The sequence below is a fragment of the Carcharodon carcharias genome, chromosome 9, assembly GCF_017639515.1.
Source record: "Carcharodon carcharias isolate sCarCar2 chromosome 9, sCarCar2.pri, whole genome shotgun sequence".
In the NCBI taxonomy this organism is placed as follows: Eukaryota; Metazoa; Chordata; class Chondrichthyes; order Lamniformes; family Lamnidae; genus Carcharodon; species Carcharodon carcharias.
In genome coordinates this window covers 45,102,375-45,129,998 of record NC_054475.1, presented here as the reverse complement: position 1 = coordinate 45,129,998, position 27,624 = coordinate 45,102,375, and the positions used below count along the sequence as shown (strand labels likewise).

Below are 27,624 nucleotides of genomic sequence, written 5' to 3'. Positions count from 1 at the left end.
TCTGGAGTGAAGCAGAGTGAGACACCTTCCTCCAGGATATCCCTGTTCACTTTGTTCTGGTCACGTTTAGTTCTGATATCGGAATCTGTTTGCTTTTACGCTATAACTGTAGTATCAATGCAGAGTGAAACTACTTCACATCAATGTTATATTGCAGTATTAATGCAATATAGTAAGAGCACTAAGTCCCCAAATCAGATTGTTGCTCTTTTAGGTCACCTCTGTAGCAATCAGTATCCTGTTGAAGGTAGGTAGTCCAAACTTCACATCATGTTTTAAGGGTCAGCTCTGGCGATCTATACAAATTTTGACTAACTCCTTTCATTGATACTAGAGATGCATCTTAGTGCCTGATTTGTTCTGTTCACAGTCTCACATTGACTGGAAACTCAAAATAATCATATCCGGAGCCTTTTCTAATGGATATCTCTTCAATGTTCGTTACTTTACGTTTATTACATCAAAATCTCATTAGTTTGCAGTTGCATTGCAGTCAGACCCCCTGGGCCCAAAAGTAGAATTGCCACAATATGCAAATGTTTTAATTCTGTGTGTTTCCAAGGACATTTAGTTTTGGTGTAGAATGCTTTGTTGAGTTCAGTGAAATTCTGGTTACAAAAGTCTAGTATGAATGCCAAAACATTTGGGAAAAATAAAATTGGGTCTCCTCACCCTATAGTAGTTATTGGCCTGAAAAGCACCAAGCATAACTGATTGAAAAAGAAAATAATGACTGGAAAAATGAAGGGTATAAAGGATGAATAGAGAAAACACTGCTAAGTGTGAAAAAGGACAACAATGAATGAAAGAATCTGAAACTGGACACTAGGAGCAAAAGTGATGTAGTGGAGGTGGTAATGTAGAAACAGTTGGGAAAAGAGAGGAAGGGAGAGACAACTATTAGTAATTAGGATTCAGTAATTGTTTCCTTGATTATGTTGGATCTTACGCTGGAATCAGAGGAGATGCACACAAGCAATGGAAATTGGATTATAGGAAAATGTTGCATCAAAAACAATCCATCCAAATAGCCACACGTGTTCATAAATAATAACATAAGTGCAAGAATTTTTTTCCTTAACACTAGGGGTATTGGTAGTATATAGCTTTTGTGCATTATTATCCTATTGGGAGATTTACCTTCAACTATAAAGAACCCTCCAGTAAAAATACAGATCTATTCTACATTTAATTGGTATACAGCTGACTGAAGAAGAGCACGTGATCATTGCAACTTTCTTTTATTCATTCATGGGATGGGGGCTTCGCTTGCTAGCTAGCATTTATTGCCCATCCCTTATTGCCCTTGAGAAGGTGGTGTTGAGCTGCCTTCTTGAACTGCTGCAGTCCATGTGGTGTAACAGTGCTGTTAGGAAGGGAGTTCCAGGATTTTGACTCCGGGATAGTGAAGGAATGGCAATATATTTCCAAGTCAGGATGGTGAGTGACTTGGAGGGGAGCTTCCAGGTGGTGGTATTCCCATTTTTCTGCTGCGCTTGTCCTTCTAGATGGTAGTGATCGTGATTTTGGAAGGTGCTATCGAAGGAGCCTTGGTGAATTCCTGCAATGCATCTAACCTAAAGCAGAAAGGTCCAGTGTTTCAGAGGTTTGCAGTTGATTGAGAGAAAAATGAGAAATATTGACCAGCACAACATCTGCTTTGAGTTGGGCATTCCCCTGTGCACTTAGATTTTTCTTAAAAAAGATGTGGCAAATTGTTGAAAGTGTGAGCTAATAATGTGGGCTGGGGTAGTTGGGGTGGGGTAGGGTGGGGGGTGGGGGAGAGGTGGTGGTGGGTTGGTTGGAAGAGGCAGTGGGGATGCTGGAGAGAGGGCATTTGGGACCTGGGTTATCAGGCAAGCAATTGTGTATCTCCTTAATCAGAGTGAAGGACTCTGAAATTAAGAGTGCAAGGACTAAGAAGCCAGTGTAAATTAGAGGGGATGAATTCAGTCTCAGATCAGGTACAGAAGGATGGATAAAGAGGGGGAAAGATAGATTGGATTGAGAGGGAGACAGACCAAAAAGAAATGTAAACATTTGAACTTTTACGTTTTTAAAATCTCCAACAATTACTGCCTGAAGGAATGAGACTCCACACTTGTAATTTTCGGCGTCAGGACAGTTGATTGGCAGTAATTAACATTTATCATGTTAAAACAGCAATTAGAGCAGAAAATACCGTGTACTATTTTGGGTTCCACACTATAGGAAGGATGTTGAGACAATAGAAAAGGTGCATATTCACTCAGCTGTTACCTGGTATGAGAAAATATAAAGAAAGACCTAAAAAATTGGGCCTGTTTTCATTGTAGCAGAAATATTAAAGGTGATTTTATAGGCATTTGTTAGGAAAGTATAGGGCAGGTTATGTAGAAACAGGCTGTTTCCTAATATTGAGAGGTCTAGAATGAGGGGACATATATATGAAATACAATGTAAGAACTAGGACAGCGAGCAGGAGAAGTTTCTTGAGAGGATTGTGAGGCTTGAATGCACCACGGGAGATGATGATTGCATCAGAGACCGTGTTAACATTTTAGAATAGGTTAGATAGATGGTTAAAGAGATATGGAAATAGAGCAGGCATATGGAATTAAGGCCACATGGAGGATAAACAGTGTGGACTGTCCAAACAGTCTGTTTCTCTGTCGTAGTTCTTTGAGACATGTTGAATTCTGAGAAACCAATGAGTTCCACACAGTTTGTTCTGATGAGAGTGAATTGCTTGGATGTGTCCATGAAGCAGCCCTTCAAGTACTGAATGTTTTCTGATGATAGTTTGTGTTTCAAAACTGTTGATGTAAAACATGGAGTCATCAATTTACATTAAAAGTAGAAAAGTTATAGTCATAGAGTTGTACAGCACAGAAACAGGCCCTTTGGTCCATCGTGTCCATGCTGGCCATCAAGCACCTATCTATTCTAATCCCATTTTCTAGCACTTGGCCTGTAGCCCTGTATGCTATGGTATTTCAAGTGCTTATCTAAATACTTCTTAAATGTGAGGCTTTTTTATCACAGATGTAAAGATGCAAAGGAGAGTGAAGTAGATTTAAAGTCGTAGAATAAAACACTTTTATTTCTCATCTTTTAACTACCAGCTCTTATTGTTGTGCCTGTTTTCATTATGAAGTGTTAAAAGAATATTTATTTGGTTGTAGAGAATCATTCATTACTTTTGATATAACATTGCAATGAAATGATGCCATTTATGGACACAATTTATGGGATGCATTTAACATTTTCTGAAGAAGAGCAAAAAAAAAGTCAAACTTTTATTTTAAAAAAAAGTATGTAATTGAAATTGTAGATTGCTTAAGAATTGTGCAAAATGTAAGAAATGTCCAAATCATTATACTGTGTTCAGAATGATCATGTTAACTTGTATTCAGATAGATGAGTTGTTTTGCGCTGTTTACAATTTTAAGTGAGTACAATTAAGACATTGTCAAAAAGATTAATCTTACAGGTTTTAAAAAAATTTCATAGGGATTGCTGAAATTTATAAATGCATTCAGTTGCTAAATACCTGCCCTGTGTGAGAGAAGGGAGTGTTTTGTTAAGCAAATTCAATTGTATACTACTCGAATAGTGTCATAAGATGTTCTACATCTAACTGAGAGCAAAGGGAGCCTGGGTTTCATATCACAACTGAAAGCTAGCATCTCCAACAATGCAGCACACCCTTGGTACTGCACTGAACTGTCAGCCTGTGCTCAAGTTTCTGGAGCTGGCCTTGAACCAAGACCTTGTGGCTCAGAGGACAGAGTGTATCATTGAACCAGGGACAACATCTGAGCCAAGTTTCAAGACTAATATGGACTTGGTCACATTAGCTGCAGGCCTGGTAAGTTTGCCATTCAGCTCTTCCACATACCAGTTCTGCCCCCTACTCTACAGTGAGTTAGTTCCCAGTTTTGGCTTTGATTACAGAAGCAAAATACTGCAGATGCTGGAAAGCTGAACTTAAACCAGAAAATAGCTGGAAATACTTAGGTCACAGACCTGAAAGTCAAATCTGTTAATCTTTCCACAGATGCTGCCAGACCTCCTGAATATTTTGTTTGCAGCATTTTCTGTTTTTAACTTCAGATTTGTAGCACCCATAGTATTTTGCTTTTGTACTGTCTTAGCTCTGCTTTTCACACAACCCTTTTCCAATACCTTTGTTGTCTCTTTTTTTTGTTACATTTTGAAGGCAGAAAATAACTTGATTTTGTATGCAATAGAAAACATATCTGATCATTTTACTCATCCAAAATATGCAAGTTTAGAAATAATCTTTTAACCATTGAGTTTAACGGGAGCTTGACATCAGTGTTTCAGTTCAGAAACCTGTGACAGAGATACTTAATATAAATACCTTTGTGACATTAGGCATAATTAGGCAAAATTAGCAATAGGGAAAAACATTTTTACCCACTTATTCACTTTAGCATTACTGCATTTTCAAATAAACAACACCTTTTCATTGTCACTCTGATCTTTTCAATATACATTCAGTCAAAAAATATTTAAACCATGTGATTTTTCCAGGAAAGGCTTATTTCTGAATGTTAAGAAAATGCTATTGGAAAATTGTTGGTGAATATTATTCATGTGTAGCAACTCATGATGGAGAGTCCAGCAAAGGAACTCAGGCTCAACTTAACAAAGGTCGTGGGGTTGTAAACTTACTTAAAAGAGTAGAGAGTAGCCATAGCATCTTGATTATAACAGAAATGCACCTTCTGAAAGCCCTCATGTAGCCGGTGACAGTGTATGGCTGTGAAAGCTGGACCATCAAGAATAGTGACGAGGCTCGAATAAGAGCATTTGAAATGAAAGGACTCAGATGGATATTATGAGTGTCTTGGATGGCCAAGTGGACAAATGCATGGGTGCTCGAGGAAGCTGGTGTTAAGAGGAACTTGTTTGAGGCAGTAAGATCAAGGGAGCTCACATATTTTGGACATGTGATGTGAACAGGTGGGGAGTATTTGGAAAAAGATGTAATGCAAAGTAAACCACCCGGAAAACTTGTAGAAGGAAGACCCAAGATAGCATAGATGGATGATATGAGAACATGAACTGGCCTCTATGAGACAGGCAGTGATAGCAGCAGAGAATAGAAGTGAACAGAGAAAGATTGTTCATCGTGTGGCTAACCCTTGGAACGAGGATGGATGAAAGACAGACAAGACAGCAATTTACCCAATTTGGGTTCTGTTGAGGATTGGTGTTCAGCTAAATGAGCAAAGGGTATTGAAAGCAACCAATTGATTCTCTGGCCTTTGAACTTTTGAATTATTCTATTTGAATATTCAGCTTTTCTTTTTAAATAAAACTCTTTCGGGAGGAACATCTTATTTCAAAATTCATTCAAACTGTGCCTTGTGCATTGATTAGTATTCTTTTTAACAGTGTTCAAAGTGACAGACATGGTTAGTGCGGTTCCCAACAGAATACCATGCTGCAGGCATAGAAGTAACTTGAAAAATCTCGTTTGTCCTAGGGAACAGGAGCAGGTATCAGGAAAAGCTTTTATCCCAATTAAATTCTTCTTTTCCATTGCAATTGAAGTCACATCAGATGCACAGGACAACTTAGTAAGAGATTGAATTGTCACCATCTCAAGCCACAGGAAAGCTGGGCTCCACTACAATACTGTTGATTAGATTTGTGGTGCAATCTTCAGGTACTTATTTAATTTATGACATTCATATCATTTTGCAAACTATTTTAAAAAATATCTTTTACTCAGAGGTTGGTTGGAATGTGCAACTCTGCTGCAAGCTCTCGTTGAAGAAATCAGGAATGAGGTAGTTGCCTGAAAAAGGAGAACATTAAAGGTTATGGGGCGTGAGGAATGGAGCAGGGTTGGACAAGCTGGCTCATTTGGAGAAAGATACCATGTAGACCTGCTGGACTAAATGACCTGTTCCTGTGCTATAAGATTTTATCTGCATCTATCAGAAAATATAGCAGTTGGAAAAGGGCCCAAGCATTCCAAGTCTGTGGGTGAAATACTTAAGCTTAATGTTGTCCCTATTTGGTGAGTAGGTACATTGTTTTTCAGCACCAGTGGCTTATAGAATTTCATTGACATTTTATGCCTATTAATCCATATTTGTAAAGTTATTTGAAATAATTCATTGTGGTGGGGGGGGGGGGGATTTTTTTTGGAACATTCCTGTAAATTGGGTTTGGTTTAGTTTGCAAAACAAATCAGTGATCTGAATGTTCTCCACCAGTAATGTCTGTGGCTAGCTGGTTTGTTTTTTTTTCCATTCGTTCATGGGATATGGGTGCACTGGCTAGGCCAGCATTTATTGCCAATCCCTAACTGCCCTTGTTTAGAGGGCATTTAAGAGGTGCCCACATTGCTGTATGTCTAGAGTCACATGTAGGCTAGACCAGGTAAGGATGGCAGATTTCCAAGGACAGGGTAGAGATATGAAAATGCGATCTAATGTTGGAATCTCTGAAAATTCTTCCTCTTTTTTGTACATGGGATGTGAGCATTGCTGGCTAGGCCAGCATTTATTGCCCGTCCTTAATTACCCATGAGAGGGTGATGGTGGGCTGCCTCTTGAACTGCTCCCACAGTGCTATTAGGAAGAGAGTGCCAGGATTTTGATATAGTGAAGGAACAGTGACATAGTTCCAAATCAAGCTAGTGTGTGGCTTGGAGAAGAACTTGCAGGAGATGGTGTTCCCATGCATCTACTGCCCTTGTCCATCTAGGTGTTAGAGGCCATGGGTTTGGAAAGTGCTGTTGAAGGAACCTTGGTGAATTGCTGCAGTGCATTTGGTAGACGGTACATGCTGCTGCCACTGTGGTGGAGGGAGTGAATATTTAAGGTGGTGGATGGGGTGCCAATCAAGCAGCCTCTTTGTCTTTTTTGGTGTTGAGCTTCTTGTGTTGTTGGAGCTGCACTCATCCAGGCACGTGGAGATTATTCTATCACACTCCTCACTTGTGCCTTGTAGATGGTAGGCAGGTTTTAGCAGTCTGGAGGTGAGTAACTCTATAGAATTCCCAACCTCTGTCCTGTTCTTATAGCCAGAGTATTTAAATGGCTGGTTCAATTCAGTTTCTGGTCAATGGTAACCCCCTAGGACTCCACATATTCTGACCTCATTCATTGGTCTGTTATGTGAGACCTTTATCGAAGGCCTTTGCAAACCTAGATATATTGCTGTTACTGCGTTAACCTTGTCTACTCTTTCGGTTACCTCATCAAATAATTGAATGCAGTTGGTCAAGCAATACTTTGGAATTCATGTTGACTATTCATTGTTATGTTTTTGCTCTCAAGATGTTATTTCTATTTTCTCCTGTAGCTGGAGTTCCATTATTTTTTCCTATTACCAATGTTAAACTGATAGGTCTATAGATCCCTGGACATGCTCTTTCTTCCTCTTGAATATAAATATCATTAACTATCGACCAGCCCTCTGGAACTACACTAATGAATTATTCAATATGGATGATAGTACCTATGCTAAATCTTGCCTACATTCTTTTAAAATGCACAGGTGCGATCCTTCCAAACCAGGAGTTTTAAGTACTTTGAGTTTGATTAGTCTTCTCGTTATGTTTTAAATGCGAGTATATCATTTCTAATTTAATCTTCCAGTATTATTTCCTTTTGATCCACCTGTCTGGTAAATATTGAAACAAAATAATTATTTAATATTTCTTCCATTTCACTATCACTGCCTGTGATGTTATCCTGACCCCTTAATGACCCCATTCCTGTCTCTATTTTCCTCCTTTTGTGCTTGCAGAATATTTTACTATTTTTTAAATATTCCTTGATAATTTAATTTCAAGAGAGAAGAGAAGGTTGAGAGGTGATTTGATAGAGATTTCCAAAATCATGGGGGTTCTTGACAGTGTAGGTAGGGAGAACCTGTTCGCTTTGGTGGAAGGGTTGAGAACCAGGGGCGACTGATTTAAGATGATTGGTAAAGGAAGCAATGGTGACCTGAGGAAAGATATTTTAATGCAGTGAATGGTTAGGATTTGGAATGCCTGCCTGTGGATGTGGCAGAGTCAGATTCAGTCAGAGCCTTCAAAGAGAATTGGATAATTAACTGAAGCAAAAAAAATTGCAGGGCTATGGGGAAAATGGAAGTGGGACTGGGTGAGCTGCTCTTCCAGAGGCTAACATGGACATGGCGGACCGAATGACCGGTGTATAACCATTCCAGGATTCATAATTCCTCTGCCTTTCTTATTTTGTTATATTTCTCTCCTAATCTCTGCCTATTCTCCCTTGTTTTACTGCCCCCTGCAGTCCATGTACTTGCCCTCAAAGTTTTACTGACATCTTTATTCATCCATGGAGTCCCATTAGCGTTTAGTTCGTTTTTGAATTTTTGGCGTAATATATTTTTCTTGGGCTCTATTGACCACCATTTTAAATGTTTCCCATTGCTGTTATACATCATTGTTTGCTTATATTGTCCATTTTATTTTCCCAAGATCTATTCTCAGCCCATGAAAATCAGCTTTTCTCCAATCTGTTACTCTGGTCTTTTTCATGCTTACGTCCTTCTCAATTATTATCTTAAACTGTTATATTATGGTCACTATTGCTTAGATGTTCCCTACTTTTACTTCTCTTATTCATTCCCCATCCCAAATCCACTACTGAATTCTTTCTTGTTGGGCTGCTTTCATATTGGCTTGGAAAGGAGCCCTGTACACACAGAACGAACTCCGTTTCCTTACACCTTTACCTACCTCTTCAAGCCATTTATTTTTGGGGTAGGTGAACTAATTTCCCCCTCATGCCCCTATCTCCCCCCCCCCCCCCCGGACCCCCAGTGATTATTATTTTGTTTGTTTCTCATTTCTATACGTTGCATATTTCTTTCTCCTCCTCAATATTAGGTGGCCTGTAGACTAACCCAATCTGTGTTGAAATTCATTTGTCATTTATTCTGCAAGTTTATTAATATTTCCTTGTATTTTGTTGCAGTCTTCCTCAATATTAACTATACGCTCCCCCCCACCTCCAAATTTAGTTTTATCTGCAAATTTTGAACATTGACAGAAATTTAGGACACTGTCATTGTTTTAGGACCTGTTTTTACTCTTTCAGAGGAAGTAGTAATGTCTGCTAAATTCTGCAAAGGTTTTCCTCACTGGACTGTTTTCTATTTTCTTTCTTCTCTCCTAAAGCTGTTGACCTATAGCTGGGTATGGTTCCATAACCATTGAAAGTCTGCCAGTAGATTGCCTTAATGGCGAACCTTCTTGTGATACCATGACAGGTGGTTTGCTGGATAGGTGAGCCCAGCCTTCACCTGGTATCTCCGCATATACGCATACGCGCACTTTCCAGCAGGGTCACTAAATTTTGGCCAACAATGGGAACTTTGGCCTCTTCTTAGCCTGGGAACAAAAAAGGCCATCACTGTTCATTTTTGTTAAATCAGTTTACAGGACAGATTGAGGACTAAACCAGGGATGATTTTGACTGAGAGACTATGATATGTTCACTGGTGCATTTATTCACAGCCTTTGTGACTGCTGGCGAGCACAGGGAAATTCATACCTTCCATGGCCAGGCCTTAAAAAAGAATTACAGCTCACAAACCAGCAAGTACTCATGAAGGTGTAGCCTTTATAGTTGTAATAACCTTAACCCTAACTAAATTAAGCACTTTTAAAAATTGAAATTCTTTACATCAGCTTGTTCTGACTTTTCTACTTTTGTTATATTTTTCTTTCCTGTAATTAATAGAAACTGTTTATGCATTTTGTTTCCTTAAGAGCTTCTTTCGATCTTTTAATTAAGGACTCCTGAGGCTCACTGGTCATTTTGAAAAGAAAGAAATCTGCCCTGTTTAACGGGAAACAGGTTCTGAGGGTTTACTTTTGAATCATTTGAGACTTAGAACTCTACAGATTATCTAATCATAAGCATGACCAGATCAATTGTTGATGTGATTTTCTAAAATTAAATGAAGACCCACTTTTGCAAGATGAGTTATCTCCTTCGAAAAGCTGGCAGCTAATTATCCTGGCGTGATCATTTTTCTGAGACACAAGCCGATTTAATGGGTTTGATCACCCCCATTAATATCTATCTGTAGTACACTCATAGATTAAAGATTTCTTCCTGTTGTTTGGTAGTGCAGAACTTGAGAATTGCCGAAAAAAGACATGTTGAAGCTTTTCGTCTTGCTCTCATCAGAACACTTCACAAGAGCACCAATATAAGGGGAAAACAACAATTTGTACTGCATGTGAAGAGAGTGCTGATCGGTTGGCAAGTGGACTCTGGTTGGTAGAGGCGTTGACAAGGAAAATGCATCAGTGATGGTGACTGACCATTAACTGCCAAGCTTTGTTTGATATTTAAACCAGGCAGCTTGACCCTGATTTGTCAAGGCATTGCCCTGAGGAATGAGTCAGTGAATGGCTGTCACTTATTTTGTTTAGCTGAAAAGGCACAATGTGTGTACATGTTCTTTCTGCATGCAAAGAACAGGGTCCCGTGTATTAATATATGTGGCTTCCAGTACACACACATGTGCCACACTATGAGCCCAACCTACAAACTTAAATTGGTTGCCAGCATAATTCTTAGCACATTGAGTATTATTCAGCAGATGTTGCCCAATTGTGGAATCACATCTAATGTTGGACACTGTTTTGAGTTTTGCAAGCACGGGCTGGTTGGCTATGGTCTGTACCTTGCCCATTGCGAACAGTGGCTGGGACATGCTGTTTGATACGATCCGCCAGTCTTTGGGATGTACGGCCTACATACCTACATCACGCTGGCACTGAAATTCATATACCGCATTATTCATTTGTGGGATAGGCAGAACATCTTTTTGGCTTAACGGCAGCATCCTATTAGTGGTGAATGTCACTCGTTGCTACTGCGAAGTAGCAGCGTGAAACAGCTAGCTTCACCTGTTGTTCAAATTTTTGAGATACCTTGGAAGAGCAAGGTAATCTGAGGTAGAATGGGCACTTCTCATGGCCAAAAGTGACAGCCTTAGGCCAGTTCGTGAGTTTGCATGATATACAGCATGAAATGATCTGATCAGGTTAGCCGTTATCCTGCAGGATGTCTTTGATATGCCCTATTTCAGTGTCAAGCTTGCATGGTGAGTAAATGGCTCGGGTCCTATTTATAAGGTTGCTGATAAGACCAATCTTACAGCTTGTGGAACTGTAAGAATCCCAATGCGTATATTGACCAGTGAAAGTAGGCTTGTGGTAGGATGTGGTAGAGAACGGCTAGCAGATTTCTCAACTAGTATGTCAAGGAAGGGGAGTTCATGTGACTGCTCCATTTCAAAGATGAATTTAAGCACAGGTTGGAGCCCATTAAGACATGTAAGGAAATTATTGCATGCAGCTGCGGATTTAAAAATAGCAAATGTATCATCCACATATTGGAAATATGCAAGGGATAGGGAGTTGGGTGTCATTCCATCGAAGACACATTTCTCATGGAACCCAATAAAGATATTTGCGAAAGCTGGGTCTAGAGGGGATCCCATGGCAACACCATCTATTTGGACATACATGGTGTCATTAAAACTGAACTGAAATGCGCAAGTTGCCAAGTTCATAAGTTCAATGAATACTGATTCACGCAATGGTGGCAGGTCTAGATCACCATGATGTAGTGCAGCAGCACAAATATCTATGACTACCTTAAGTGAAACATTGGCGAATAGGCTAACATGTCAAATGAGCACATGGGCACAGCAATGTCAAATGAGCACATGGACACCACATTGCTATCAATATGCAAGCCCTTTATGCCCTTTGCAAATGTGAAGGAGTCCTTCTTTGTGTATGTGGGAAAACTTGGTCAAAATTGATTGTAACAATTTGCCCAACCATTTGGCTCATTCATGTTGTGCAGAGCCAGTCATGGATAAGATAGGGTGTAAAGGGACATCATTTTTGTGTTTCCGATATATGGATGGCAACCTGGTCACATGATCATTTACTGGAAGCTAAGTGCTTTACCAGAAATCATATCCCAGAGGAACGTAGTTCTTAAAGGGACCATCACCTCAAAAAAAAATGAAAACCATGAAACCGCAGAACACCATAGAACATCTTCAGACTGCAGAGAATTCATGCCTAGATCACTTAGTAAGTTTGGAAATCTCTGCAGTATATGCCCAAGAGGGCCGCCATATTTGTGGTAATACCCTGTGCCCTCCACAACCTCCCTATCATGAGGACCCAACCACTGTCTCGTAGGACCTGGAGGTCACCTGAGGCAGGGTGGGGGGGGGGGTGGAGGAGGAGGAAGGGAGAGACCACATGCAGCAGCCGCAACAGGTGAGAGTGAGGAACTGCATAGTGAGACTTCACTTCTATAGAACAAAACTTCCCTACCTGCAACATGGACCTACCATCCCATCCTAATACATCCATTCCTGATTTCCCCATCACAATGCCCTCTCACCAATATCCTTTGAAAAAGGCCAACAGCAATTACCTGAACACAACAACTTTATCCTGTAATACATCAATAGTACAAAAAAAAACCCTTGTGCATAGTCTTTGTGCTTGTCTTGTGGGTGCCTTTTCCTGGCCTAGTGCTCCTAGACAGTGCCAGCCCAGTGACTGTAGAATGGCTGATGGAAGGCTGCTGATTTTCACTGGGGTGAATGCAAACTCTAGCACAACAACATCACATGCTTGGCCATGAGGGCCCACCTTTGTGCTGTATCACCTAGATGTGGGTGGAAGCAGTATGGGCTGGCTGGTTGAGAGGACTCAGCAAAGTTCATGGCAATATCGGATGCTCCAAGGAGCCACTGCCACAGCCTTGGGGTGGAGTCTCAGCAATCATTGTAATCTGTTAGAACACAGATTGCTGGACTGCGGTGAGAGCCTGCATAACCTGGCGAGCTAGGATAACAGCAGTAAGTGCCTGCATCGCAGTAGACACAGACTGAAATGCAGCAGCCTGAGCCTGATTTCCAACAACTAGGGATATCATGACTTCTTTCTGAGTTTCCACTGAAGCAGTGATGTATCAACAGGATTTTGTCTATGCTACAGCGGGAACTGACAACGGCTGACAGAATAAATTCCATCGTGGATGAGTCTGGCAGCACTACCATGGAAGCACCAACCATTGACATGGTGGAAAAGTCAGGCGCAAAGCACCTTGTGATGCCCATTATCACAGTCCAGTGGGACTCCTCCATTCTCTAGTGACAGAAGGCTATCTGGCACATCTGCCATTGTAACAAACATCTCAGTGTGCATGCTCCTCTCCTGTAGTCTGCTGCAACGAGGGCCTCATCTGAGTACCCTGCAGAAGAACTCTCTGTAACTCTAATTCTGGGGACTTTACATGCTAGCTGACCTACCTTCCTGATAAAAGCAAAATACTGCGATTGCTGGAATTCTGAAACAGAAATAGAAAATGCTGGAAAAACTCAGCAGGTCTAATAGTATCTGTGGAGTGAGAAACCGAGTTAGCGCTTCGAGTCCATATGACTCTTCAGAGCTCTGAACTGACCAATGAAAATACTGGGGGACAGGAAATAAAATCCCCTGGGGCTGACTATGGAAACCCCAATGTCAGAGGGCATGCATGCGGGGTCACAATCTAACCCTTCCTACCTGTGGGAAGATTGTATGGGCCCATTTTTATACAGCGGATTTAAATTGTTGTGAAAAAAGCTAAGTTTTGGTGATTCCTAACCTCATTCCCGACTGCAGGAGAACATGAAAATCAGGCCCATGATGTTCAGATGCATTCACTCTTTAACTTGCTCAAGTGAGGGTATTAAACGTTTTTTGGCACTGCTAATAGTCCATGGTTCTCTGGACACTACCTTTGCCACGTATTCCAACTCCCTTCTCAAGGTCATGCCAGAGGGCTTCTTGCCTTTGCTGGAAACATGGCTTCCCTCCTGGCTTTAATGCCTCAGCAGAATGCATACAGTGCAGCATTGCTGAATGTGGGAGTCCTCTCTTTCCCTTGCTGCAATATGGCTTCCCTGTGAAGGGCCAAAAACTATAGCAGTCGACTGTGCATTGCTGCAACTTCCCTTTCATCAGGACTGTGCCTGGAAATATGCCTTCTACAGAACACTACTCGGCCCCCTGCCCTGCACAGAAATGGAGACCAGGGCTATCTGGGGGCTGCAGCTTTCCATGCCACAATCGTGATAATGATGTGGGTAAACCAAATTTCTGTCTTTCTCACCCTGTTTCCAAAGGGTGCAGGGACACTCACAACTGTGATCCCTTTGCTCAAAAATCATGGTGATTGAATGTTGTACTCCAAATGTCCATCATAACCAGCATTATGTTTCAAATTCTATCATTCTGTCCATATGTATTGTTTAATATAGTGTAAGAATTTTGCCTGGGAACTTTCTCATGGTATTGTAGTGTGAAATTATGCTGAAGACACTATACACATGTAAGTTGTTTGCATTCAGTAATAACTGATACTAGTGTTTTGCCATTGTTATAGATTACACTAGATGATGGAGAGCCTGAGTCTACAGGCAGTGACTCTTACAGATGGATCTACAGCCTATATCCAACAAACACTGAAAGGTGAGCACCCAGTGGTGACTTACAGTTTATAAAGCAATGGTCAAACATGTAGCACCATGGAGTGTTGGGGTGGAGGTTCAATTTCTCACCCCTCTAATTTGTTAGTATCATTCCTTCTTGAGAGGCACTGAGCAGAGGCCAGGCATCTCTCCATATCTGATGGTGATTCATCTCAGCTAAAGAGTGTCATAGGTGAAGCCAGGAGTGGGTTAACTGTTCATGAGATGCACATGGTCAAGATTGCTAAATGGAGGTGGAGCTGGGGTAGAGGTGTGAATAGTATAAATAGGAGAATTAACATGTACTGGATAGACATTTTCCAAAGTATACATGTTTATGACATGTAAATTGTGCTGTTTCTGGAGAAAAATATGTAAGCACAGGAACATGGAGTGGGGGTAGTTTTAACAATGGGCAGTATCTAAAATTAGTCAAAAGTTCTTAAATCAATTTCAGGTTCTACTTGCTGGCCTGCCCATGGGAAGTCTATTTCTGTTTTGAAATGGAAGGAACAGTCCAGTCCTAAGATTTGAACAGAGTTGTTAAAGCAAGTAGCATGACCTTTTTTGAAAAGAATCTTCTCCTTTAGCAAGTAGCATGACCTTTTTTGAAAAGAATCTTCTCTTTTACTTCATCATGCTTTCTTACATTAAATACTGGGTCACATTTTACAAGACCTGCTGTAAAGTGGGTGAAGTGGTAGACTGGAAACATTACATTGCCACACCATTTATTCAGATTATTACATCTGCCAGCAGCACATACTGAGTTACAACATCTGCAACTATTGTATAATAATTCATTTATTGTTTATTCGAGGTGTTGTGACACAATGGGTAGCGTCACTAGCACTGGGCCAGAAGCTCTGGGTTCCAGGTCCATTGAGAACTTGATGGCTGTGGAAGGTGCATTCATATCATGGCCAAACAGGTTGATTATCAGCCTGTAAATCCTTCCAGTACGCCTGATGGCAGGCGGTGAGAGTGGGAGAGTTTCCTGGGCACCCATGCTGCAGAAGGCAATGGCAAACCACTGCAGTACTTTGCAAAGCGTTATCATGGACCAATCCATGGAAGTCCATCGTCGCCAAATCCCTCTGAGGGCATGGTACCTGAAGGAAGAGGATTGTTTATTAAATTTAATATCATTTACAAACTTTTAGTTTTCATGGTAACTGGGATGTAGAAATTGACTAAGCCAAATGGACAATCTATAATCAATCTCTCAGAATATTATATTATTCAGCCATATTATTGGCAGGAATGTTTCCAAGTACTCTTCCCAATCATATCGACCACAAGACCATAGTTCTTGCAGCTTTTAAGGTAAAATGTGTCTCATTATTTAAAAAGTTATAATAGACTGGGGAAGATGCTAGAATCTATTAATAGGGAAATGATAATGGGGCTCTTTGGTTAATCATATTATGGTTTTCTATTTCAAGCTGGTTTTATGAAAGGGAAATCATGTTTGACAAACCTGCAAATATTTCTTTTTTGGAGATGTAACTAGCAGGCTAAATATAGGGGGACCAATGGATGTTTTTGAATTTTCAATAAGATTTTCAATGAAGTGCAAAATAAAAGGCTGTTAACACAAGTTAAGGGCTCATGGGGTTGGGGGCAATATATTAGCATGGATAGAGGATTGCTTCAAGTACAGAAAACAGACAGTAGGAATAAACAGGTCATTTTCAGGTTCTCAGGCTGTTACTAATGAGTTGTCACAAGGATCGTTGCTGGGGCCTTAGCTACTTACCAGTGTACATTAATGAATTTGAATGAAGGAACCAGATGTAACATCTCCAAGTTTGCTGACAATACAAAGCTAGATGGGAGAAAAGCTGTGAGGAGGACACAGTCTGCAAAGAAATATAGGTAGGTTAAGTGAGTGGGCAAGAAGGTGGCAGATGAAGTATAATGTAGGAAAATGAGATTATTCATAGGTAGGAAGGATAGCAGAACAATTTTTTTTTAAATGAGAACTTAAATTCCTCTGAACACCATCATTTGAGTGTTCTTGTACAGGAAACACAAGAAGTCACCAGTGACATGTAGGTACAGCTAACAATTAGGGAGCAAGTGGTATAGTAGCTTTTATTGCAAGGTGTTGAAGCATCAAAAAAAAGTATTGCTGCAGTTATATAGGGCTTTGGTGAAACCACACCTGGAGGACTGTGCACAATTTTTGTCTCCTTACCCAAGGAAAGGCATACTTGGCCTTGAGGGGGTGCAATGAAAGTTTACTAGTTTGATTTCTGGGATAAGAGGATTGTCTGATGAAGAGAGAGATTAAGTAGAATGGCCCTGTAATCTCTCGAGTTTAGTAGAAGAGGATGTGATCTCATTAAAACATGGAAGATTATGGGAGGGCTTAACAGGATAGATGTGGAGAAGCTTTTTATCCTGACAATGCATTGATTTCTGAATATATTTAACAGATGCAAAGTTGGTTGAGGGGCAAACTATTCAGCTGGAAGATGGTACGACAGCCTACATCCAACAAGTTACAGTACATAAAGGTAACAATGGCAATTACAGACATTAATGCTAAACATATGTCAAAGTGTGAGTGAGAGTCAGTCTGATTCAGAAGAATACAGTTGCATTTTATACAGCATAAAGTCTACTTTATTAGGTATGCTAACGTGTGTTTTCAGCAGGGTTGTATCTTTCTGTCATTGTCCTCCTGTGTGAAGTAATTGCTAATATGTTTGTGTTCGTTTTACTGACAAATGTATTGGGACCTAATGGAGTTTGACACAACAGAAGGAATTCAACCAAGATTATCCCCACAAAGTAATGCCACTTCTATTTATAAGAGGCACAATGATAAAATTTCCTGAAATGGTAATCTTTTGCAAAGCAAGTACAGGGATGAAGGTATTTGAAGCACCAACAAACAATGGAATATAAGCTGGCATGGTCATATGTTTCCATACTACTGGATTTTAATCCCAGCCAGTTTGCTGTGGGGAGGTGTTGAACAGAGACCAGATTTTTCCTTACACAAGAGGCTGTCCGAGGGAAAGATGGTCAAATGACTCTAATGGAGTTCCATTGACAAAGAGGCCTTGTTACCAGTACCCATTCAGCCCATTCAATGGGTGCTATAAGGTAAGGAAAGACCCATGGACAAATCAGAAGAAAATGGCTTTGTTTTAGAGAAAAGTCACAACATTTATCTAGATTTTAATCTACAGTTTCATTAAGATGTGAGGATGAGATTATAACAACCACAAAAAAATCAAACCTTGAAGCCTTTGAATCTGAACAGGAGCATAACATGTATCCTGCTGAACATACAGTAACACCCTGCAGTTTGGATCAGAGTTGTAGTAATTAACATTTTTTAGCAAGCAGAATGTAATTTACTGTGGACAGTGCAAAAGCAAGAACAGCAAATTTATATTGGTAAAGTACCCTGTCAACCCAGGTGTATTTAAATCCTGCAATGATGAATATGCACAGCACCATCACATTGGTCTGCTCTTCACCAAGCTTTTGATTAGCTCATCAGTTGAACAGAGGGAAGAATATTCAGCAGATAAATATGTGACTGCTTTTGTGCTTGACTTAGTCATTACAGAAAATCAAAGGTAAAACTAGAGGGAAGGACTTACTTGCCTGATATTTCAGTGGAGTGGGGTGGGGGAAGGAGAACCTCAAAAAGCGAGAAAATCATTTTAACGAGGTTAGAAAAAAGTGCAAGGGTTTAGTGTAAGCTTGAAATTGTAAACAATTATTATTTTGTTCCTGCATTTCAAGATTTTTAACATATTTAAATCTGCAGGTGATTCTCTGCCTTTTGAAGATGGCCAGGCTGTACAGCTTGAAGATGGCAGCACTGCATACATCCATCACACCCCTAAAGGTAGCTGTCATTTTCATAATGTACTCTTTGAAATCTTATTTCTATGCATGGCAGCATCAAGCTGGAACAGATCCAGATATCCAGTGTCAATTAAATAATGACATTTGGAGACTTTAAGGGAATTTAAATAAGTGATTGAAGTAACATTTCCTATAGTAGTTAATAATCAGCACTTATAACAATTTCATTGGATAAATAATTGATAAATAAGGTTTTGCACTTGGTCTATTATTTCTCAAAGTGAAAATAAAAATAGCACCAAGTACTGAAGTCTGAATCATTGAGTACTCAATTGACTTTGTTTCTCTAGTTTTGGCATTTGTTCCTTGGAAAGTTATTATGTTTATCTTGTTCAGAACCATGATTAGACTAAACTAGGAGTACTGTAAACATTTGTGATCTCCATTTAGAAAAAAGAAAGAAAGGCATTGGAGAAGGTATCTCACAGATTCACATTAACTGAGAGCATTTAACTCCCAGGAAACACTGATCTGCTCTGCTGTCCTACCCTGTCTGATCATTTAGTTCAGGAAGTTAAACAAACCATGATAAAACAAAAATAAAAACAGAAAATGCTGGAAACTGTTAGAAAGAAACAGTGTTAGCATTTCAGATTGATGACCTTTCATCAAAAGTGGTAATAATGTGTAGGTTTGGTCAATATGAAGATGCACATTTTGCATACATTAAATAGTTTTGCACCTTGTAGTTATATACAGAGAAAAGAATGGTGAAAAGACAGTTGTAATCATTGTAAGTAAATGGTCATGTAATTAAAACTCTCATAACCATTTACCAAAATATCTCAAGTGGCATTGGGCATTCTGGTGTTCAGTATGCCACATGCTGTTACATGATAAGATACACATTAAGGTGGTCATCTTGGAGAAGTAACATTTGGAAAATTAGCACTCCCAACTTTTCACCTTCTAATCTGCAGTGGATTGGAAAAAATACTATTAATTTGTATTTAATAGTTTCATCTTTTAAATTATACTATGCTGGATCATTAGCAGTATGCAATATTATATCAATAAGGCCATTATTCTGAGGCCTGAAAGTGTTACCTGGCCCTGAATATGTATTGCTTGTTTCCACTAGTCCCAAGCATCTTCTGCACTTATAGCTGTAACATTTCCCTTACATCCTGCATCACAATTTTTGAGTTATGCTTTATGATAGGAAAATGTTGATGTAGGTTTTTCCTATGGCTGTCAACATTCGACTGTCTGCTTGTAATTCCAGACCTCCTAACATAGGTGGTACTATTGCATGGGTTGACCTACCCTATGCATCATTTTTCTTTATTTAACACAATTTTAGGGATTCTCCCCCTCCCTCCCCGCCTAATATTCAAGGTAGTCAGGTCTCATACCCCTACCTGTCAAACTCATATGCAGCTACTCAATTCTGATTACAGGCTGAAACCTACCCACTCAGTTTCCTTTTTATTAGTGGCCCACCTGCCCCGACCTGATTCTAGCATTAAAATGGAGTTTGGGCTTCTCCCTGCATCCTGGTTTCATGTTCACGCTGGTTGTGGCACAGGTTCTAGCCTACCACCTTGGGCTACACAAATAAGTGCCTTAACAAAAACGCTTGTTCTAATTTCAGTAACCCTAAACAGATTTTCATTGTCTTTAAGTTACCTTTCACATAATTGTGCGTGGCAACAGATTCTCCAACAGAGGGAAACTACAATTAAAGTGATTATGCTGTTCAAATATATATTATATAATTTATCATGTGGTCATTGAGAAAGAAGGATATCCTCTGGAAACAATTAAAACAGTTTGGTCGGTAGACTTGTTTATTAGTTACTTCCCAACATTATGACAATGACTTCAATTCTAGAGTGCAAAGTGGCTGTGAAGTGCTTTGAGATATCCTGAGGTCATAAAAGACATGATATAAATGTACAGTTCTTCTTTCTTTACATTTGAAGCAATTATTGTCATTCACTTTATGATGATTTGTTATGATTTGCATTTTTTTAACCAATATGATAGTTGACTGAATTAAGATTTTGCCCTTTCATGTGATGGCCTCATTCCCATGTGAGCTAGATGCAAGAATTTAATCAGACAGATGCTAGTTAGTGTTAATAGCAATGAATCTCAGGCCTGGATTTTTACTTCATTTTACTGCCAGAAGTGGGTGGGGGTCAGAAAGGTGTGGGGAACCCAGAAGTCAGAATTGCCCCGCATGCATTGTGGTTTTAACTCCAGAGCATACGTGTGACATCACCAATCAGTTCCCCGCACCGAACCCAGCCTGATTTACAGGCTTGACTTCTAATTGGACAAGGAACAAGCTGTTGGAGGCTGCAGGATCAGATAGGTCCACAGTGCAGCACTTCACAAGGTAGTGAACACTGAGTAGACATTGAGCAGAAAGGAGATTGTGGTCAAGCGGGGACAAAAGTATAGTGGGGTAAAAAGAGCTTGAGAAAACTTTTGAAAACTGGGAGAAGGTGATACTGTGCTAATAATGAGGGAACAGGTTGCAAAGAGTGGCAATATAATAACTGATGGAATAGCTGCTGATAGGAGTTCCTCAGAGTAGTGTCTCAGGCCCAACCATCTTCAGCTGCTTCATCAATGACCTTCTATCATAAGGTCAGAAGTGGGGATGTTTGCTGATGATTGCACAATGTTCAAAACCATTCACAACTCAGATACTGAAGCAGTCCATGTCCAAATGTAGCAAGACCTGGATAACATTCAGGCTTGGGCTGACGAATGGCAAGTAACATTTGCGCCGTAGAAGTCTCAGGCAATGATCATCTCCAACAAGAGAGAGTCTAACCATCGCCCCTTGATGTTCAATGGCATGACCATCACTGAATTCCCTCACTATCAACATCCTGGGGATTACCATTGACCAGAAACTGAACTGGAGTAGCCATATAAATACTGTGGCTGCAAGAACAGGTCAGAGGCTAGGAGTCGTGTGTAAATAACTCACCACCTCACTTCCCAAAGCCTGTCCACTATCTACAAGGCACAACTCAGGAGTGTGATGGAATACTCCCCACTTGCCTGGATAAGTGCAGCTCCCCAACACTCAAGAAACTTGACACTGTCCAGGACAAAGCAGTCCGCTTGATTGGCACCACATCCACAAACATTTACTCTCTCCACCACCAACACACAGTAGCAGCAGTATGTACCATCTACAAGATGCAGTGCAGGAATTCACCAAGGCTTCTTGGACAGCATCTTCCAAACCCACTACCACTACCATGTAGAAGGACAAGAGCAGCAGATAGTTGGGAACACCACCACCTGGAAGTTCTCCCCCAAGTTATTCAGTCATTCACTGTCCTGACTTGAAAATATATCGCTGTTCCTCCACTGTCGCTGGGTCAAAATACTGGAACTCGCTTCCTAACAATATTGAGGGTGTACCTGCACCACATGGACTGCAGTAGTTCAAGAACGCAGCTCACGACCACCTCCTCAAGGGCAACTAGAGATGGGCAATAAATGCTGGCCTAGCCAGCGACACCCACATTCCCTGAATGAATAAAACAAAAGTGGAACAGAGGGCATGCAGAACAAGAAATAAGCTGATGTTGGTGGAGTGGATGGTGAGCCCTTAGACATGCGCCTTGTGAACCCCACTGAACATTTAAGGTAATACGTCATGCTGTCAATTCCAAGCTTATTGGTACTGAAGATTGGAAATGATCCAATGATTGACTGAGGTTGCTATACTGTTTGTTTATTTGTGACTCTAAATAAAAACAAGTAATCAATAATGGACTTTGCTGGAAATTGTTTAGGCTGTAATATTGCCATACTGTCTTGCAATGTTATTACTATAGTTGTAAACGATCCTGCAAAGGTGGCTGTTATTTTACCTTGATGGATGTCGTTCTTTTTCCCAGATGAATTTGACCCAGATGCAGTACAAGCTGTACAACTGGAGGATGGTACAACAGCTTATATTCATCACCCAGTCTCCATGCAGGGTTCCAACACTATCCTGGCTGTGCAGACAGAAGCAGGGTTGGAAACACTACATGCACCAACAGATGGCACTGTTGATCATGAGACCATGAGTGCTCTTGAGCATTATGCCAACAAGGTAAGCTATCATCTATGATCTGGAACAACCTTTTGCTCATTGTTATGAATGTTAGGTTTTATAAGATGATTATTTCTTGGGACTGTCTCTTTAATTTCAGGTAAAATGGAAGAATGAAGGTCATATGACCTCCAAATTCAGCTTGATACCAAACCTGAGTGGCTTGGTTGCTATGGGGCAGGGGGGCTCTGATTTATTATATGGAAAGAAGGTATAGGATGTTCACACCTGTAAACAGTGAAAAAAGCAACTATGCCGATGGGTATAGACTTTTGGTCTCCAAGTTTTGGACAGAAAAGAGAGAGAAAGGGAGGTGTCACAGAGAAAGGACTGCTGCTAGTGTGGTCAGTACAGAGAAGCTGTAAGTTCTGTGCAGGAGGGAAGGATGTCTCGGGTCAAAGAAACGCATCCCGTGACAATCTAAGGAATCCAGAAGATTTGTCTTGGCAAGGCAGGAAGGAGAAATTGCTAGAATTGGCCTTACTGCTGGAGCTCAGTTCAGGACTTCTTCAAGAGAAGTGCCTTTTGAGCAGTCACTCAACGTTACGACTCTGCGATGAAATAGGGAAAAGTGAATCCGTTGGAAGTTGAGAGTGATGTTGAACTGCTTCATGTGAAAACTGTTGTTCTGTGAAGAGCAAGACGTAAAGTATACCTGTGACATTGTACTTAAAGTTAAAGGGGGATATCTTTTCTGTGGTTTAGTGTATTAGTTGCCTACCAAATAGTGTTTAGTTGAATTTCATTTGTTACAATATAAGTCTTAAAATCTTATGATGTGACCTTCTCAGTCAGCCACTGGGAATTCAAATATCTCTTTAAAAGTTATTGGTCTCTTTGGGGATCATAACATCATTCAACTGAAAAATTGCTGCTACACCAAATTGGTCAGTGATTCACAATCCAGACATGCTGAAACTTGCTGAAACTGGAATATTTACATGATGTTCAAACAAACTTTGAGCATAAAAATTTATTATAGCACATTGATTTTGCATCAGCCAGCTCCTAGGCCAGTATTGCAAAGAAACTCTTTGTGGCAAACTACCCTGCTTTCCAGACTGAGGTAAACTTGGACAAATGAATGACCAAACAAATGCATTTCTTTCAGTCATTAGCAAAAAATATTTGGCTGTTTTTCAAAAATATTTGGAGAAAAGCTGGAAAGAATTTCAAAAGCTTTATTAAGGGAACATTTATGTTTTTTTTTTAAACTGTGAGGGAGAAAGAGAAAAACATGATGGACTATTCATTACCCTTTAAAGGCTTAGTTGGTGTTCGAATTATAGTTGAGAAACTTCAGAAAGCATACTGAATTGAGTCAGCTACCAAGACCCAAAGCTCTGGAAATCCCTCTCTAAATCTCTCCACCTCTCTGTCATCCTTTAAGTTGCTGCTTAAAATCCACCTCATTACTCAAACTGTTAGTCATCTGTCGTAATATCACGATTTGGTGCCAAATTTTATTTGGTAATGTTTCTGTGAAACTCCTTGGGATTTTTAGCTATGTTAAGACATTATATAAATACAAGTTGTTGTTGAGAAAGTTGAACACAGAGTATCTTTCTCATCATAACCAGTTATTTTATATAAAGAAAAACAAGTTAAACTTCAAGATCAAATGACCTTAAATTGTCATTTGTGTATCACCTGTCTTTGGGTAATAATTATAAAATCTGAGTATCTGATTTCTGATGCCTGTGAGACCTAGGGAGTGGAACAGAGACACATGAGAGTTTATTTTCTTGATCTAATTCGAATTTTTTTTTTAAATGTTTGTTGAATTTTGGAAGTGAATTGAAAGCTGCTATTTATCTCTGAAAATCACCTGTGCATTGCTAATAATTAGAAAATGTAAGCATTCTAGTTAATGACATTTCCATGAGATATAGAGAGCAAGGTGAACATGAAGAAAGAGACCAGATAGACTCGTACATTTCTAAAAGCTAATCACAAATGCCAAATTCAGTTTTTGCATAGATCTCTTTGTAAGTTCCATGCCATTGCTGCCATAAGTAGGATGCCCTCCCCTCATGGGACGACATGGGGGAGTATTAACCTAAAACAATTGGTAGGTTTAGGTTGGATGAAGCATGACTTTTAAAAATCAAATTTCCAAATGAAACATACTTTCAACCTGCCCACTTCCAGCTTTAACTGACCAAAAGGTGTCCAGATAGCCAACCTGCTCTGATAATGAAGCTGCAGTCCACATTGTCATTCAGCTTTCTAACTTTAACTTTGGCCGGCTGAGTTTTCCAATCTGTGGGGAACCCAGCAGCTACATTCAGGTGAGGACTTAGTGGATCCAGGAGGTGAGTGCCTTGACACCCACCTGCTGGGTCCAGTATGCCAGCCTGAGGAACCACAGCAATTGGGCACCTCATCCTCTTGTTCCCCCCACTTGTCTTTTTCCTCACCGCGCCTCTGATCCCCCTGTCCTCCCCAAGGTCTTTGATGACCACCCTCCAGGCCATCAAAGCCCATGATTGACCCCAGTGCTCTCAAGCTGCAAGTTAACCAAATTTCAACTAAGCTCCATCTCTACCTGGTGCTGCTGAATATCCATTTCCATCAGTACACCTTGCACATCTTTTGCTGTATATTCTCAACTTTAAAAATAGTATGTGATGAAAATTAAATACATAACTAAGGATGTGACTAAATAGACCACTTATGGTTTTCACAGAACCATTGAACAGAGTTGTGCAATTCAATCCAAAGCATCAGTAAAACCCCCCAGAATATGATTTAATAAAAATATAATCTGTCTAATACACAGTGGTCTTGATATCATCCCCAGAATGGCATAAAACAACTTATCTCTGACTCATTAAACAACTCCAGAGGATAGCAGCAAAGTATTTTTTCAAACACCTGCAATTTGAGATAAAAATTATATTTGTAGTGTTTGAATGTTTTTGTTTTAAATTACTTTAATTGAGGAATGTTTAGGTGAAATGGTAGTAGTTTTGTGCATTTATTTTTTCAGGCGTCTGAGGAAGATGAAGGTGTCAGTAGTACTACTGGACTGCCTTCTGATATGATCAAGGACAAACCTGTGCAGGTATCCCTTTATTCTGTTCTTAACGCTGTACCAACATCAATCAGTGTGAGACACCTGAGAGTACACAAATAAATCCCTGGGAAGTGATGGATGTGCCACACCTTTCCTGACTCATTTATGGCAAAGGTGACATTTTGCAGTTGATATTATCAACAGAATCAGTAGCAGTTGAACACTTCCTGTTTTAACTCTGCAATTTGGAATATGTTGGTGTCTAGTTTTGATTGGGAGCAATTTAATTGCTATATTGAAACAGGTTCAGCCTTCTCTGAGGATACTGGTTTCCCCTCTGGGTCATCTTGTATTTCTTATCTATTAACTAACACATTGTACATATTTGTGTGTTACTCTATATTTCTTACACTTCTACCAACTTATTTAAATGCATGAAAGATTAAAGTATTACTCCAGTTCTTCTGATTCATTAATCAGTCTTCATTTAAATTAGAATTTCAATGAAAATTAACAGGATCACATTTGCAAATTGCCCTGGTTGAAATATTCCATCACTTGGGTGCTCCCATTCATTTCATAGAGCAGTTCTTTTAAAAACAATGATTTAGCTGAATAAACTAAATTGCAGATTTGTGTTATCCAACTGATGATTCATTTAATTAAAAGTTATTGGAGTGCATATTATTGTTGTTTGCATTATTCCAATTACCACAATTTCTGGCTATGTTCATTATCTGATTTGTTTCACATATCTTTTAATTGTGCAGTTCAAAAGTCAGTTTGCTTACTGGTAGTAATATCATGTAAAACTTAACTATTTAATGTCAGATTTTCTAGTTTAACCTAAACTACCTCTGCATAGCTGTCAGGCTGTGTGTTTCAATCACAGGGGGCAGATTTCCATTTCATTTTGTTTTCCACTGGTGAGTTTTCCCATCTTGAGTGCTATCCTGAGATCAGAAGTTTACCATCTGGCTGAATCTGAAGAGTGAATGTTATGTGAAGCAGGAATGTTATCTGAGGCATACCTGATATGCACTGTTGTGCCATTCCACGCAAATTGCTTTAATTAACATTGAAAGATTTTTATCCCCTCCTTGTTTTTATACAGCTGGTGATTGATGGTGAAGTGCGAGTCAGTGCTAAAGGGCAGCAGATAGGGGAAAAGGCATTTCGCTGTGGGTTCGAGGGCTGTGGCCGACTGTATACAACTGCCCATCATTTAAAGGTAAATAGTTGCGTTGACATGATTTGTGTTTCATTTTGGTGCTTTGGGCACTTGAGCCTTCACCTATTTAACTTACATGTATGTTGTTTCAATTTGAAAAATAAAGTATAATAGGCTCAGTACACTGTCCTTCAACCTCTGGGACCAGAATGAATCCAGCATTGACTGATGCAATCCAACATGAAGTGACTCGCTCCTGCTGGACACTTGTCTATGGAACTGCCCATTATCTGACACTAATTAGCAGTTTTGTTCAGAAGGACTGTAATAATGGCTGGTGTGAGAATTGGATGTATCAACACTGCTGCAGTAGAGAGTAGTATTCTGAGTTTGGTGTCAAGGCTTATTTTTGAGCAAAGCAAAGGGAACGTTGCTATTGCTGACGTGCAATAGATGCAATAAAAGGAGAAACAGTATTCCATTCCCTACTGATATCTCACACTTTAGTGAGCACAAAATAACTTTTAAAAAAAAATCTTATGCAGCAATCCTGCTCACTAAGTCTGCAAAATAATACATGTTCTGCAATGAAACATCACTGTAATCACCTAGCATACCCCGCTGTCTTTCTGCAATTTGAAATTGTTTATTTAAAACATAAGTGCCCTTTTGTAGGATTTAACCTCTTCAAATATAGTTGCTATAAATATGCAGCTATATGATAGGTTGATTGCAAGGTCATCTGTTGTCATGTTCCTCTCTCTCTTCTGATACCATGGCCTGAACTAGCTTGTTCCTTGATTCACTAATATGCTCAGTAATTCAACGACTTGTATTTATATAGTACCTTTAACATAATAAAATGCCCAGAGCGTTTCACATGAGTAAATTTGCAAGTTTTTT

At 39.8% G+C, this 27,624-nt stretch overlaps 1 protein-coding gene across 2 annotated transcripts in view; it reads left to right on the top strand.

Annotated features, from left to right (window-relative positions):
* LOC121282576 (zinc finger protein 76-like) overlaps window positions 1-27,624 on the top strand; it is a 59,755-nt gene that overhangs the window by 10,315 nt on the left and 21,816 nt on the right. For both annotated transcript variants that reach the window (XM_041196322.1, XM_041196321.1), the window contains exons 2-7: window positions 14,481-14,566; window positions 17,007-17,087; window positions 18,359-18,439; window positions 22,332-22,531; window positions 25,524-25,598; window positions 26,665-26,781. In XM_041196322.1, the coding sequence (XP_041052256.1) occupies window positions 14,491-14,566; window positions 17,007-17,087; window positions 18,359-18,439; window positions 22,332-22,531; window positions 25,524-25,598; window positions 26,665-26,781 (630 nt within the window). In that variant the 5' untranslated portion in view covers window positions 14,481-14,490. The remainder of the gene's footprint in view (window positions 1-14,480; window positions 14,567-17,006; window positions 17,088-18,358; window positions 18,440-22,331; window positions 22,532-25,523; window positions 25,599-26,664; window positions 26,782-27,624) is intronic.